This window comes from Pyrgilauda ruficollis, unplaced genomic scaffold (genome assembly GCF_017590135.1).
Source record: "Pyrgilauda ruficollis isolate IOZ18807 unplaced genomic scaffold, ASM1759013v1 scaffold85, whole genome shotgun sequence".
Classification (NCBI taxonomy): domain Eukaryota; kingdom Metazoa; phylum Chordata; class Aves; order Passeriformes; family Passeridae; genus Pyrgilauda; species Pyrgilauda ruficollis.
The window spans coordinates 646,848-659,245 of record NW_024530488.1 but is presented as its reverse complement, the minus strand read 5'-3'; the positions used below and the strand labels follow the sequence as shown (position 1 = coordinate 659,245).

Genomic DNA, 12,398 nt, shown 5'->3' with positions numbered 1-12,398 from the left:
ACAGAGCTCTGGCAAAATTGGTACTCACTGAGAATTTGCTGATGGGCTGATGTAGCTGTAATATCATGACCAACTGAACAGAAAAGACTAGAACAGCCTGAAACTGCAGTGAATCTGTTCTCAAATAATTTCTTGATTTTTTCTGAAAAGGCTTGCAATGCAAGTGCAATCTGAATGTTAATTAGGCCAAATTCAAGATTATCCAGTAATGCCTTGAAGATGCTTTGCCAAAGAAGTCTTGGAGCCACAGGAACACTTCAGAGCAAATACCACAATGTCACTAATTTTTCTTTGCACCTGGACAGACTGATTGGCATGCACTACTAACTGTTCAATGCAAGATACTCAGACAACACAAAATAAATCCCTTTATCAAAATTCCCCTCAGCCATTTTAATCAGCACTAAGAAATTCCTTGTTCTACATCATGACCATTTCCATAGGCTACTCAAACAAACAGCCTCTTGTGCCTGCAAGGCACACACCCTCCTCAGCACTACTCCCTGCATCACAACAGCTCTAGTTTGGGATTGAGAGGACTGCAGGGTCAAAAGATTTGTGGCAGAGCTGCTCTCTTGACCTTTCTATGGGCAGGAGGCCACTGCTGCCATCTGGAGTGGTATTAAGTGATGGATCTGCAAGACACCCATTTAAAAAGGTTAAGGCCAATGACAGACAAGAAAAAAACTTGTTTCTGCTGCTGTTTTCACCTTCATTCTTCCCACTAAAGGACAAACACAAAAATAACAGAATGAGGTGGTGCTGGGGGTCTCTGCCTGCCTTCTACCCAAGAAACACATTCGTCACTGTCAAGCAACAGTGACTTCAGTTGCTGATTTCAGATGGAGAAGTAGGTTCACTGCAGATTTCAGATTCATCATCTTCCTGCTGCTTCCTACTACACTTGGATGTAATTTGACAAAAACACCATACTGTCACTGCAAACTCCTGCCAGCTGGAATCCTGCAGTGCTACACGAGGAGGTTTGCAAACACTGATAAGGAGAGGCAGACACAGACAGCAGCAATAGGTTCAACAGGCGTGGGAATTATCTCTTTTAGTTCTGTGAATGAAATGGTGGAGGAGGATCCCACAGCACATTCTTTTCCTCTGATTTTTTACTTTATTTTTAGTCCTGCTGTTGATATTTTGGCCAGGTCCCTAACCACCAGTCCATTAGCAAGGTGTGGGCAAGCACATTTTGTACAGCTAAGGTGGAGTTATCCTACGAGGGAGATTTGTTTTATCCAGCACATTCTTTATGTGGACTCCTTAGGTAAATTGTGAATGGATCCCACTCTCCTACCAAAGATTCAGACATTAAATTGCATGGTAAGAGATACTTGAAGAGGAAACAGCTCCCTGAAGGAGGTGCCACGTTATATGAAGATCAGACCAAGGCCACACGCAGGAAGAATGAAGCTAGTAGAGAGTGGATGTCTCACCACTTCCTTCAGGACAAGAAGTCTTAGAGAAGAGCACTCTGAAAAATGTTTCCTTCAGCAGACACCAGGTGCAGGAGCCTGGGGCTGGCTCCTGCCCTGGCACCTCAGCCATGCCAAAAGAGTCTGCAAGGCTATGTATGGGAACAGGATCAGGAAATTGGCTCACTAAATAAACCCTCACTTTCTTCTTTTCCATTTTTGCCAAGTCATTTATAACCTGGGTGGCTTCTCAGAGCAGTTTAGCACATGGCCTCACAAAATGACTTTCCTTGGAGCACTGAAGTGGACCCAAAATAGTGCAGGTGGAAGGACCAGCTGGCAATAAGGCCAGAGCAAGCTTTCTCAGTCTGGCTTCTCTACTGAAACAGCAGATTTCAGTACCCTGGAGGACAGGTGACAATGTAAAACTTCTCAGATTTAAACACTAGCTTGCCATGGATTTGTTTGGTTGTTGTATGAATGGACAGAGCACAATGTTACTTTTATTAACTACACTGAAAACAAAACATCTGGGTTTTTTAAAACCTTATGTTTTCATTTTTGTTAAATGCTCAGAGTTGTGCTGATGGTTTCCCACAGGTAGTGTGGTGCTCACCCCTGTGAGCCAGGGGCTGTATCCTGCCAGAAAAATGAGAGTAACCACAGTGAAGACAGATGGAAAAAGAGTTCGTTTTCCTTCAGTATAACCTTGAGCAGCAGTACTCACCATCCAAAAAAAAACCAAAAAAAACACAGATTTGTAAGGAATAGAGATTTGTAAAATATATATATTTATTTTTTCTAGATTTAGGCCAGACTTTACTACATACACGACCATAAGCTCCAGTGTACAATTCTGCAAAACAGTAATAAATTTTGAGAATTTAGCCAACAACTTTTTTTCTGCTGTAACTCATTTTCTTTTTCTTTCCTCTCAGAGAAGATGGAGACAGAATTACCATGTTGAGCAGCTATGAAGAAACATGGTAAATTTTAGGAAAAAAAACCACCTGAATTACTTAGTATTAAAAAAAAGGGGAGTATGAAAGATGGCACTCTTGGCTTTATTGGCCAGCAGTCTGCCAAATAAAGTAAGAGAAAAAATGTTGCTGTATTCTGATATTGTGGGACAGACGAACTTTTTTTGATATTTCCAATGAACACTGTTCTTGTAGACTGTCGTGGATTTCTCCTTTCAGCTCATTAATGTCATTGATAGCTGTGCCATCCTTGCTGGAGATTTCCACACAGATCCCCCTGTGAGAGGTAAAACACGAGGGGAGAAGGGGAAGGGCTGTGGCCAGACTGGGAGAGTTCTGCAGGTCAGGAAAAGCATTTACTGCTGGTTTTGGGAGCTACTGAACCCACAGATCAGAAAGCAGCTCTCCAGCTTTTGTTTTGCCACAGGGGAGAGACTTTCCATTTTCCCAGTGTGTGCTCCAGCACCTCCCCAGTCCCACACATCCAGCTGGCAAGAGGTGCTTTGCATTCCCAAGAAAGCAAAGTTAAATCACCATGCAAGTATTTCTACTCAGCCCAAACTACTCCATATGCTTAAAATTTACAAAGGTTGAAAGAGGGTGAAGAGAAGTTTGTTTTGTTTTTAAATGAAGCACAGAAGAGGTTTTGGTATCTCAGTTCTCTCTCCTGCTCTATGGATAATTGCTCCAGATGTTAAGGGAACTGGAGCTGGGAGGTGTCACGGATGAATTAACATGAACAAATACGAGTCCTGAGCAAAGGCTTGAAAAATTTCAGGTAGTTCAGCACAGTAATATTTTTTTAGCTATGATAAGTCACCCCACTGCTGCCAAGCCACAAGATGATGAACAAGTCTGGCTTCTCCTGGGGCTCATATTATCTACCAGCACAGACCTTCCTGGCATGTTTCAAACATTAGGCTCATCATATATACATTTTTTCTCCTCTGTACATATTACTATGCAGCTGAACACTCTAGTGCATATAGTAATTTCAGAAGAATGGACATTTTATGTCCCAAGACTAATGTCCAGCTCCTCACATTAACCTTGCCTCACCAACTCCAGCCTGTTTTCCATACAACACAAGCAACTCAAGTGGAACTTCCACTGCATCCGATCAGCCTAAAGAAGCTAAAAATACCTGCCTGGTATGTGTGTTCAGTCAGCCATGGATAATGCTGTATCCCTTATCTAAAATGACTAAATATGCTTTTCAAGGAAAAGTGACCATCAATTTTTGAATATAAATAGAAAAAGTGAATAGTAAAAGACAACAATTTACTTAAAAGAATATTTTAAGAGAGCTATCAGTAACTTTGTATGCCTCCTGTTTTTCTCAAGTGTACCTTTGTACATTTTGCATATATATCTAATTAAAGATTCATTTTATTATTTCAAATTATACTTTTGTTTTTAATACATTTCCATACATTTTAACATGAAATTAACTTTAATTTGAAGTTTTTTTTTCTTTCCCCAGAAACCTGATCACACTCACTCTGTTATCTTTGTTTGTTTACACAAAAAAAAATATTCTCTCATCTGGAGATTTAATTTGAAGTAGAAATAAGACATCAAATACTCAAAAAATTAAAAAAACCCAAACTTCTAAGACTTAAAGACAGAAAATAAGGCCATTCCTAATATAAAAATGCCTTAAGCAAGTAAACACTTGCTACTGAGACTCTGAGTACATTATACTACCCACACAAACAGTGCAAATCCACCTCTAGGCAAGGTTTTCCAGTCTTTTAATAAGATTTGCAATTTCTTGACAGCTCAATTTTTTTCTTCCAAAGACAGTGGGTGAATCAGGGTAAAGTATTTTTGCTTCCTCTGAAGTCAAATATTTGCATGTACTTGTAGGCACCAAATGGGATCCTCCTTCATCTTTTCCCTTTGCTTGTTGAGACAGATGAAAAGATTAAATTTCTGTCAAAAACTATTTGTTCACTACACATCACTACACACACCCCAGTCTGACTATTGTGTCAAATACCAGCACATGCACCTGCATGGCTCAAACTTTCACCGTTTACTATGAAAAAGCCAGAAAATTATCAGAATCATCAATCACTGTAAATATTTATCACTATCTTTTTGAAAAATTTAAAATGCCACCTGGTCAACTGGCGCCATACACACACTGCACAATAACTTTTAACAAGTCTTAAAATGCTTTTTGCAGCTTTACAGCTGGGTTATACAATCAGCCTGCGTGGACACCCCTCAGCATTTCTGTATTTTCATGACTTTATTTTCAAGACAAAGGCTTATTTAACAAGCTGCCGCTGCTGAGTGGCTTGCAGGCACAGTCAGAAACCACACAGGCACACAGAGCTGACCCTGGATGAGGATGGCTCACTCAGTCCCACTCTCTGTCCATCAGAGGCTCTGCCCAGCCCTTCAGCGTCCACAGCACATCTGCAGCCCCAGCTGCACTTCTTTTAGGCAGGTTGAAATAACTCTGATTTTTTCAAGCTGATTATTTTGCATTAGTAGCTGAAAAGATTCCATTTGGAGTTCAAAGAGAAAATTGAGGTCTCTTCGTTTAGAGCTGTGCACAAACATGAACTCCTATTGCTGGTAAAAGGGAAACCCCAGCAGCCTCAGTCTGGTCTATCTCAAAGCAATGTTAGGAACTGAAATTAACACAGACACCCCTTCTTGTTGTTTGTTGTTGTCTTTTGAGTAATCATCTACTTTCTTATCCCCTCCCAGTCCTGTCCCACTCGCCTTCCCCTCCCAGTTTACCGTGCAGGTGGAAAGTTCATCTCCTACAATCTTCTGAGAGGTTCTAAGTTCTCTCAAGTGCATCTGAGCTGGGTTTAGCTGGTAAAGCACTTCTGGAAAGGTCTGGTAAAGCCTTTCCCCAGAAATCCACTCTGCCAGGTTGGGGGAGCCACCTTGTTTGGACTTTTTGGATTACAAGTCTTTTTCAGGGCCTCACCTTGTGTAAGACTTTTACAGCTACTTGTGCTGACATCCACGTAAGAAGCAAATGCTCTTTACACAGCTTTGAACAAGCCTTCCCAGAGAGGTTTTCATTTTTTTATGTCTTGGGTTGGTTTTTTTTTTTTAAATTCATTCACCCCTTATCTACCTTTATTAAAAGAACAAAGTCAGGGGGAAAAAGCATGCTTCCACAAGCTTCATTTGAAGTATGGTTCTAGAGCAATAACTGTTGTTTCAGACGTGCAATTTAGGACAGTCTTTGGGTATTACAAAGACCAAATACATTCTTTCATCTTTGTATTTATTTTTTGTTTAAGGTTTAGGTTTTGTTCAGCCTTTGATCTGTAACAAAAATAAGGGCTACCCACTAAGAACATTTCTTATTGTTACTCTGTAAAGACTTTTGATTGATTCATCCTTCTTCTGACTCATGCTATTAACACAATAGCAGGGTTTGAAAAAAAGTCATCTTAAATAAGAGATGCACTTTATCTTTGTACACAATCCTTAAGCCATTTGACTATACTTTTCACCAAAATAAAGAAAAAAGATCTTAAACTTTTTTGCTATGTATATTTAGCAAAGATCTACTGATACTGGTTTTGGTCATAGCATATACTGGACAAGACAGTTCAAGACTATCCATAAATATCAAAGAAATTACCACCTGTACTGACCAAAGTTGTTTTTCCCATCTTTTCTACAATTAAGAAGGAGCTAAAAATGTAGACTTACTGTTTTCTTTCCAGAGTAGAATTACTGAGAACTGGTCTGAGAGCCATCAGTCCTTTTTAATACCTGGACAACTATCTCCATTTAGCAGAAGGAAAAAAAGTTAAAAAGAAAAAAAAATTGAACAGATTTTAAAAGGCCATTTAATCCGGTATTGTAGAAACTGTTTGTGTTTCTTTTAGGACAGACAATTTCATTCTCCACATACAAATAATTAATGGGGCTTGTCTCAGCTTTTAGCTCCCTCTTCAAGGTAAGGAGATATAAAAGGAAGTCAGGAATTAAATACTCAAAACAGAGGCATGATTTTCTCAAATTCTGTGAGTGTTAGGGAAGACAAAACAAACAAACAAATCCACCCCAAACCATCACTGCTACTGAGACATAAGCAGAGATCAACATTTTCTGGTTTGCAGACAGGGGTATGAACTATTCCAGTGGCAACCAAATGCAAATGTCCAGTGCCCAGGTAAAACTGGCTGGGATCTTCTCATGCTCCTTCCTTATACTTTCAAAATCCTTTCTTGGAAGCTCATGGAGATCCCAGGAACTAAGCACACAGACTGAGACACTGATTCCCAAAAGCTGATTTTGTCATGGGTGCTGTATATGAATCTTAAATTCCACTGCCTACCGAAGTTTTCCTGTTGGTCAGAATGAGGTACCTCTGCAGAGGAGAAATCACCTTGTCCTTCTGGATTCTCTGTGGTTTGAGAAGGACTGTAACTCCCTATGTGCAGGTCTGCTCCCTTTACTTATTGCCACATTCTGCCCGCTTAAAAGTTGGGGCAGGAAGCGCAAGATAAAATTATATTTAAAATTAACAGCTAAGAGATGTCTCTAAGAAAAAAAAAACAAAACACATATGATAAAAGTGAAATTGAATGCCATGACGATAATAATGCAAACCATGACAAATCTTAGTCAACATTAGAAACATTTAGAAACTTAGAAACTTTTTTTTGTGTTTTAAAATAATTTATCTGACTCCCAATGGCAACTCCCCAAATTAATCTACACCCTACTGCTCTTAGTCTCTTAAATGCTGGACAATCCTGAACCAATTCCTGATACTGAAAGCTCAGAATACACAGTTGTGGAATAACTTAAGACTATTCTAAAAATAATTCAGAGCTACCTTCAGTAAGATCATGCAAGTAGAAACTATTTAAACTCTTGACAAGGCAGAATTCAAAGCAGTGCTGAGGGAAGTTCACTCTCTGGCAAATCCAGGTGCATGTTTCCTCTATGACCTATTAGTTAAACTAGACTGTCTAATTACTTAAATGTATTTTAACCTGAAATGATGTAAAGAGTTCTAATATTTCTCACTTAGCTCTATTACTTCCATTATTATAATTGCTCTAATATATGGTCTAACTCTGTTTTGCTCTGTTTGCCATATAGCCTCCACAGAGGAAGCCCTTCCACATACCTACATTTTAAATACTTGAGCTTTTATTTTAGTAGAAGCCTGACAAAATGCAACCAACTGATGAAAAAAGATCTTAAAGACTTCTCTTCTGTGCAGATTGCTATTGATACTAATGTCACAGATTTCCACCAAAGATCAGGTCATGCAAACACGAGTGACGTTTTTTGGATAAGTCTGCAAAGAGCAGGTGAAACCATGCCAGGTTTTCCATTTGGATGCTGCTGTCCAAATGCAGATTCCTGAACTGTAGTGTCAGGATTTCAGCCCATCAGACCTCACAAGCACACAGACACACATATCTACGTACACCCTGCCTTGCAAACTCAGTGCTGATGAGCTCCAAAGGGAGCCTCACTTAACTGGTCCAGAAAACCAAAGTAAAAAAAAAAAAGAGAGAATGGGAAATAAAAGCATGCCAGAATAGCACCCATCCTCAAGAACAGATACAGGTTATAATTTTCATGGCGACATCAAAACAATATAAGAGAAAGACTCAGGTTTGTAATTCTCTTAATGAAGAAAAGCAAAGTTTTTCACTTTGGAGCACCCTGCCCCATCTGATGGTCTAGCAAACCAAGGGTTTAGGAAACTTCCCAACAAGCACAACTTCACTAAGGGCTGCCTGCATAGGATTTGCAAGTGCAGTCAGCAGTGGCAGGAGTCTGGCGGCTCCCCAAGTAAATTTCTTTTCCTCCCACTCCAGAAACTGCTTGTTACACTATACACTGAAGAATACTACACAGTGTGAGTGCAACAGCCCCCTGAACAAAACCCAGCTACACCATCAACAGGGTTTTTTAAACTCCAGCAGTATTTTATACCATCATAGCAAAGGAACTAAAAACACTTTCCAGGAACCCATTTGCCAAGTTACACAGCTCACCTGTCACAGAAAGGTTAAGCTACAGAAAAGTAAAAAAAAACCCTTTGACAGGGAATTAGAATGGAGAGGGAGAACAGTTTAAGAGACTGGAGATTTCTGGAATATGTACTACTGTGTTTTCTTCTGCTACACAGAAATTGAAGGGAGAAGTACAATTTTGAGATCATTTTGTTAGGAAAGGAAGGACAGGTGGCCTGCAGTTCATGATCACCTTTTTGGCCTGGAGCTCTACATACTGGTATTTTTCCACAATACTCGGATTATACACGTACATCACCCTTCACCATACATTAATTTTCAAGAGACTTGGTTCCATTATAACTGGATGGTGATATGGGGGGTGTGAGAGTGGCTTGTTGCAGACCTGATCTCACTTGCATCATTTATCAGAGTACATAATCTCCCCTATCTAGTCAAATGAGTTACACCATCGTGTTTGGTAAGCACACACCAAGATAACCAGTGTCACAACACAGCGTGTGCTGGTAATGAGCTTCTTAGAGAGCTCCATACCGACACGCCTGTGTAAAGGCACAAAGACCTCCCGACGGGCAGGCCCCAAATTAGCCTTTTAGGATGCAGACCCTCCACAAGAGCCAACAGTGCGATGTGCAAAGGTCCGCCCAATGCTTCCCCACCACCGGCGAGATCCAAGCAAACAGCTCTGAAGGCAGCACATGACAGCCACGAAGGCCAAGATCCAATTACACCCTGGAGCCCCGGCCGTGTCAGGCAGCTCCTCTGGCCCTGCCCTGCACACGCATTAAGTGGCCCCTACACCCCACTACGGCTTCCCCAGACCATCCGGGCTGGGGGATCACCCAGCCCCACCGCCCCCGAGGGCAGGCGGGGCTGAGCCGGGTGCCAGCACAAGGACACCGCTGCCCCGGGTCCCCAACACGGGACACGGCGATTGCCCTGCCTGAAGGGGCAGGAGCCCGGGCTGGACGCGGCTGCTGGCGGCAGCGGAGCCGCCCTCAGCTCGCAGGCAGCGCGGAGCCGCGCAAACCCACGGGCAGCACCCCCGGCTCCCCCTCCCCTGCCACAGCCCGCCGTGCCACAGCCCAGGAGGAGCTGCGTTAACGGGAGCGGCGCGGAGCCGGCGGGAGGCGCAGCCGCAGCGGCCGCGGGGTGCGCGGAGCCCCGGGACGGGCACTGCCGCCAGCACCGGGGCGGGCAGGGAGGGCGCCCGTGCGGGCATCTCCCCGCCGTGCCCTTACCTTACCCCGGCTTGGCAGGAGCCGCTTGGGCACCGGAGCTCGCCGGGCAGCGCTGCCGTCACACCGCCCGCCCGGCTCCCCGCGCCGCCCCGCAGGGAACAGCAGCGGAGGAAGAGGAGCAGGTCCGCGTCCGCTCACCTGCAGGGGGAAGGTGGCCGCCTTGTTGCCCACGTAGCCGCGGACGACGTGGCTCTGGATGGAGAGCACCCGGCACTCCGGCTCCATGGCTGCGCCGCGCGCGCCTGCCCGCGCCGGGCCGAGGTGGCGGCGCCGGGAGCAGGAGCGGGGGGCGGAGCGCGGGCGGCGTGACGCGCTCGCCCTGCCCGCCTGTCACACACCCCCCGCGGCAGGGAGGCAGGCGGGGAGGCGGGCACCGGCCGGCTCCCAATGGCCGCCTGCCGGCGCGCCCGCTGCCCGGGGCTGTGTGCGGCGCGGAGAGAACACGGCTCCCACCCACCCGCGGCCAGCCCCGGCGCGGCCCCTCCGCCCCCGCACAGCCACCGGCGTCACGCGGTCACGCCTCCCCCGCGGCCGCCCCGCCCGGCCGGGCCAACGGCACCGAGCGCCGGGCCCGGCCCGCTCCGCTCCGCCCCGGGGCGCGGACACGGCGGGAGCGGCGCGGAATGGGTCAGGCTGGAAGGGAGCACGGTGGGTCACCCGTCCGGCCTCCCTCGTCCAGCAGTCATCCCAGAGCACATGGCACAGGGTGTTACCGAATGGCTCTGGAATATGTCCAGGGAAAATGGTAACCTTCATACTCTCTCTGGGCTGTCTGTCCCAGTGCTCGGTTACTGCACAGTGAAGTTCTTCCTCCTGCTCAGGTGGAATGGAATTTCTGACCATCAGTTTCTGCCACTCACCTCCTGTCCCCTTGCTGGGCACCACCAAGCCGAGCCTGGTCCAGGCTCTGACAGCTCTCTTTTAGATATTTATACCCATTAATGAGGTCCCTCTCAGTCATCTCTCCTCGAACCTGAACAGGCCTCAGCTTTCCTCATAAGAGAGATGCTCCAGTCCCTGACTCGTCCTGGTTGCCCTCTACTGGACCTGCTTCAGGAGCTCCATGCCTCTCCTGTCCTGAGGAGCCCAGAACTGGACAAAGCAAAGGAGCATTTTCTACCTGAAAGGAGATTGTAATCGAGGGGGGGCAGTCTCATCTCCCCAAGCCTACGTGAGAGGACTAGAGGAAATGACCTTAAGCTGAGGCAGAGGTGATTCAGATTTTTTCACAGTTTTAGAGTGCTCAGACATTAGAATAGGTTGCCCAGGGAAGTGGTGGAGTTACCATTCCTGCAGGTGTTTAAGAGACATCTGGATGTGACACTGGGCAATGTGGTTTAGGGGTTGCAGTGGCACAGTGGGGTGGACAAACCGTGCTCCCCTGTGCCCTGCCATGAACCACCCACAGCTGCCCACTGGAATGCCAGGACTGGCACAAACATCCCAGCTGTGTGACAGCTTCCCTTCCTCAAGTGTTCAGAAATTCTTGTGGAGCCACAGAGGGCACAGGCAGCCCCAAAGGCAGCAGTGCCTGGAGGTGGCACGCTGGCCCAAGCTGTGGGCGCCCTGACAGAGCACTGCCCTTGCAGCTGGGTTCTGAAGTGACTGCAATTGTATGTTATTGATAAAAAAAAAACCTTCAGAGAGGTGCCAAAGAGTAAAAGAAGATGTATGCGTTGGCTGGAAAGTGCTACAATACATCAAGACTCTGCTGAGACGGGACTTGGTAATGTGTTTGGGAATTTCATCTTCCTCTGGCCATTTGTCATTATTGACCATCACAGGTCCAGTCACAGCTCACAACAAGAAGTGGCACCTGATGCCTCTTGTTCTTCTTTATGGATAGCTTTGAATCGACTCTTGAAATAGCGTGATTATTTCTTAAAAATGTGAAGGAGTATTTTCCTCATCATAAGTAATCCGTTGGAAAATGATGGAACATACTGTTCACTCTTCAGTTGTCACTTGCATTAAAAAACTTAGGGCTTATTCTAGGCTGGCCTTACTACCAAGTGTTGCTTCAGCTCTTCAGTACATATTTTTTTGAATTGCAGAAATCACTGCATCTCCATGGAGGGCCAGAGGAATGAATTATCTGCATCAGATACGCTCCCACTCCTCTAGCTTTTGTTGGAATTGTTGGAATACAGATTTTTTTTTCTCCCCTTTTATCTGGTTTCCTTTGCTCAGCATTAGTGCTTATTGACCACTTTGCCCTTGTAAGCAAAGATACACACATACCAGTTCTATGCAGGATTGCTGCTTTCTTCCTAATATCCTGAAATGTCCAATAAAAGCCATTCCTAGGAAATTTTATGCTTTCCCCAGAGGAATATCTGAAGCCTCTCTTGATGGTTTTTAATTAAGGATTAAGGAGTAGAGCCTGCATGCACAGAATGTATGTGACTCAACAGTATCCAGCCCTAACATTTTCAAAGTATGGGGGAATTATATCTCCATACACTAAAAAAGTTGCCACAAGCAAAACAAAGAGCAGAAAACAATTCTCCTTTTCTTCCAGAAAGCAGCTCATCTAAAGGTGAATACACAATTTCTGACCAGTGGGTTTTTTTACAGACTTTGCCATATTTATTCTTTAAGAAGTCAGGCCTCTCCCTCATAAAAAGGACTATGTGTCTTAGAAAAAAGTGAAGCTAAGCTTCAATTTCATAGTTATCATGCTTCCTACTCAAAAAAAACCCCAAAAAAACTCCCAGGTACTCCTCAAAATTTGGGGATTACTAAGACTGTTCAAGGAGCAAATAA

At 44.7% G+C, this 12,398-nt stretch overlaps 1 protein-coding gene across 1 annotated transcript in view; it reads right to left on the bottom strand.

Annotated features, from left to right (window-relative positions):
- Positions 1 to 10,118, bottom strand: part of PDXK (pyridoxal kinase) — a 44,500-nt gene extending 34,382 nt beyond the window's left edge. Inside the window, exon 1 of the mRNA XM_041487849.1 lies at positions 9,771 to 10,118. Within this exon, the coding sequence (XP_041343783.1) occupies positions 9,771 to 9,857 (87 nt within the window). The 5' untranslated portion in view covers positions 9,858 to 10,118. The remainder of the gene's footprint in view (positions 1 to 9,770) is intronic.
- Between the last annotated feature and the right edge of the window lie 2,280 nt (positions 10,119 to 12,398).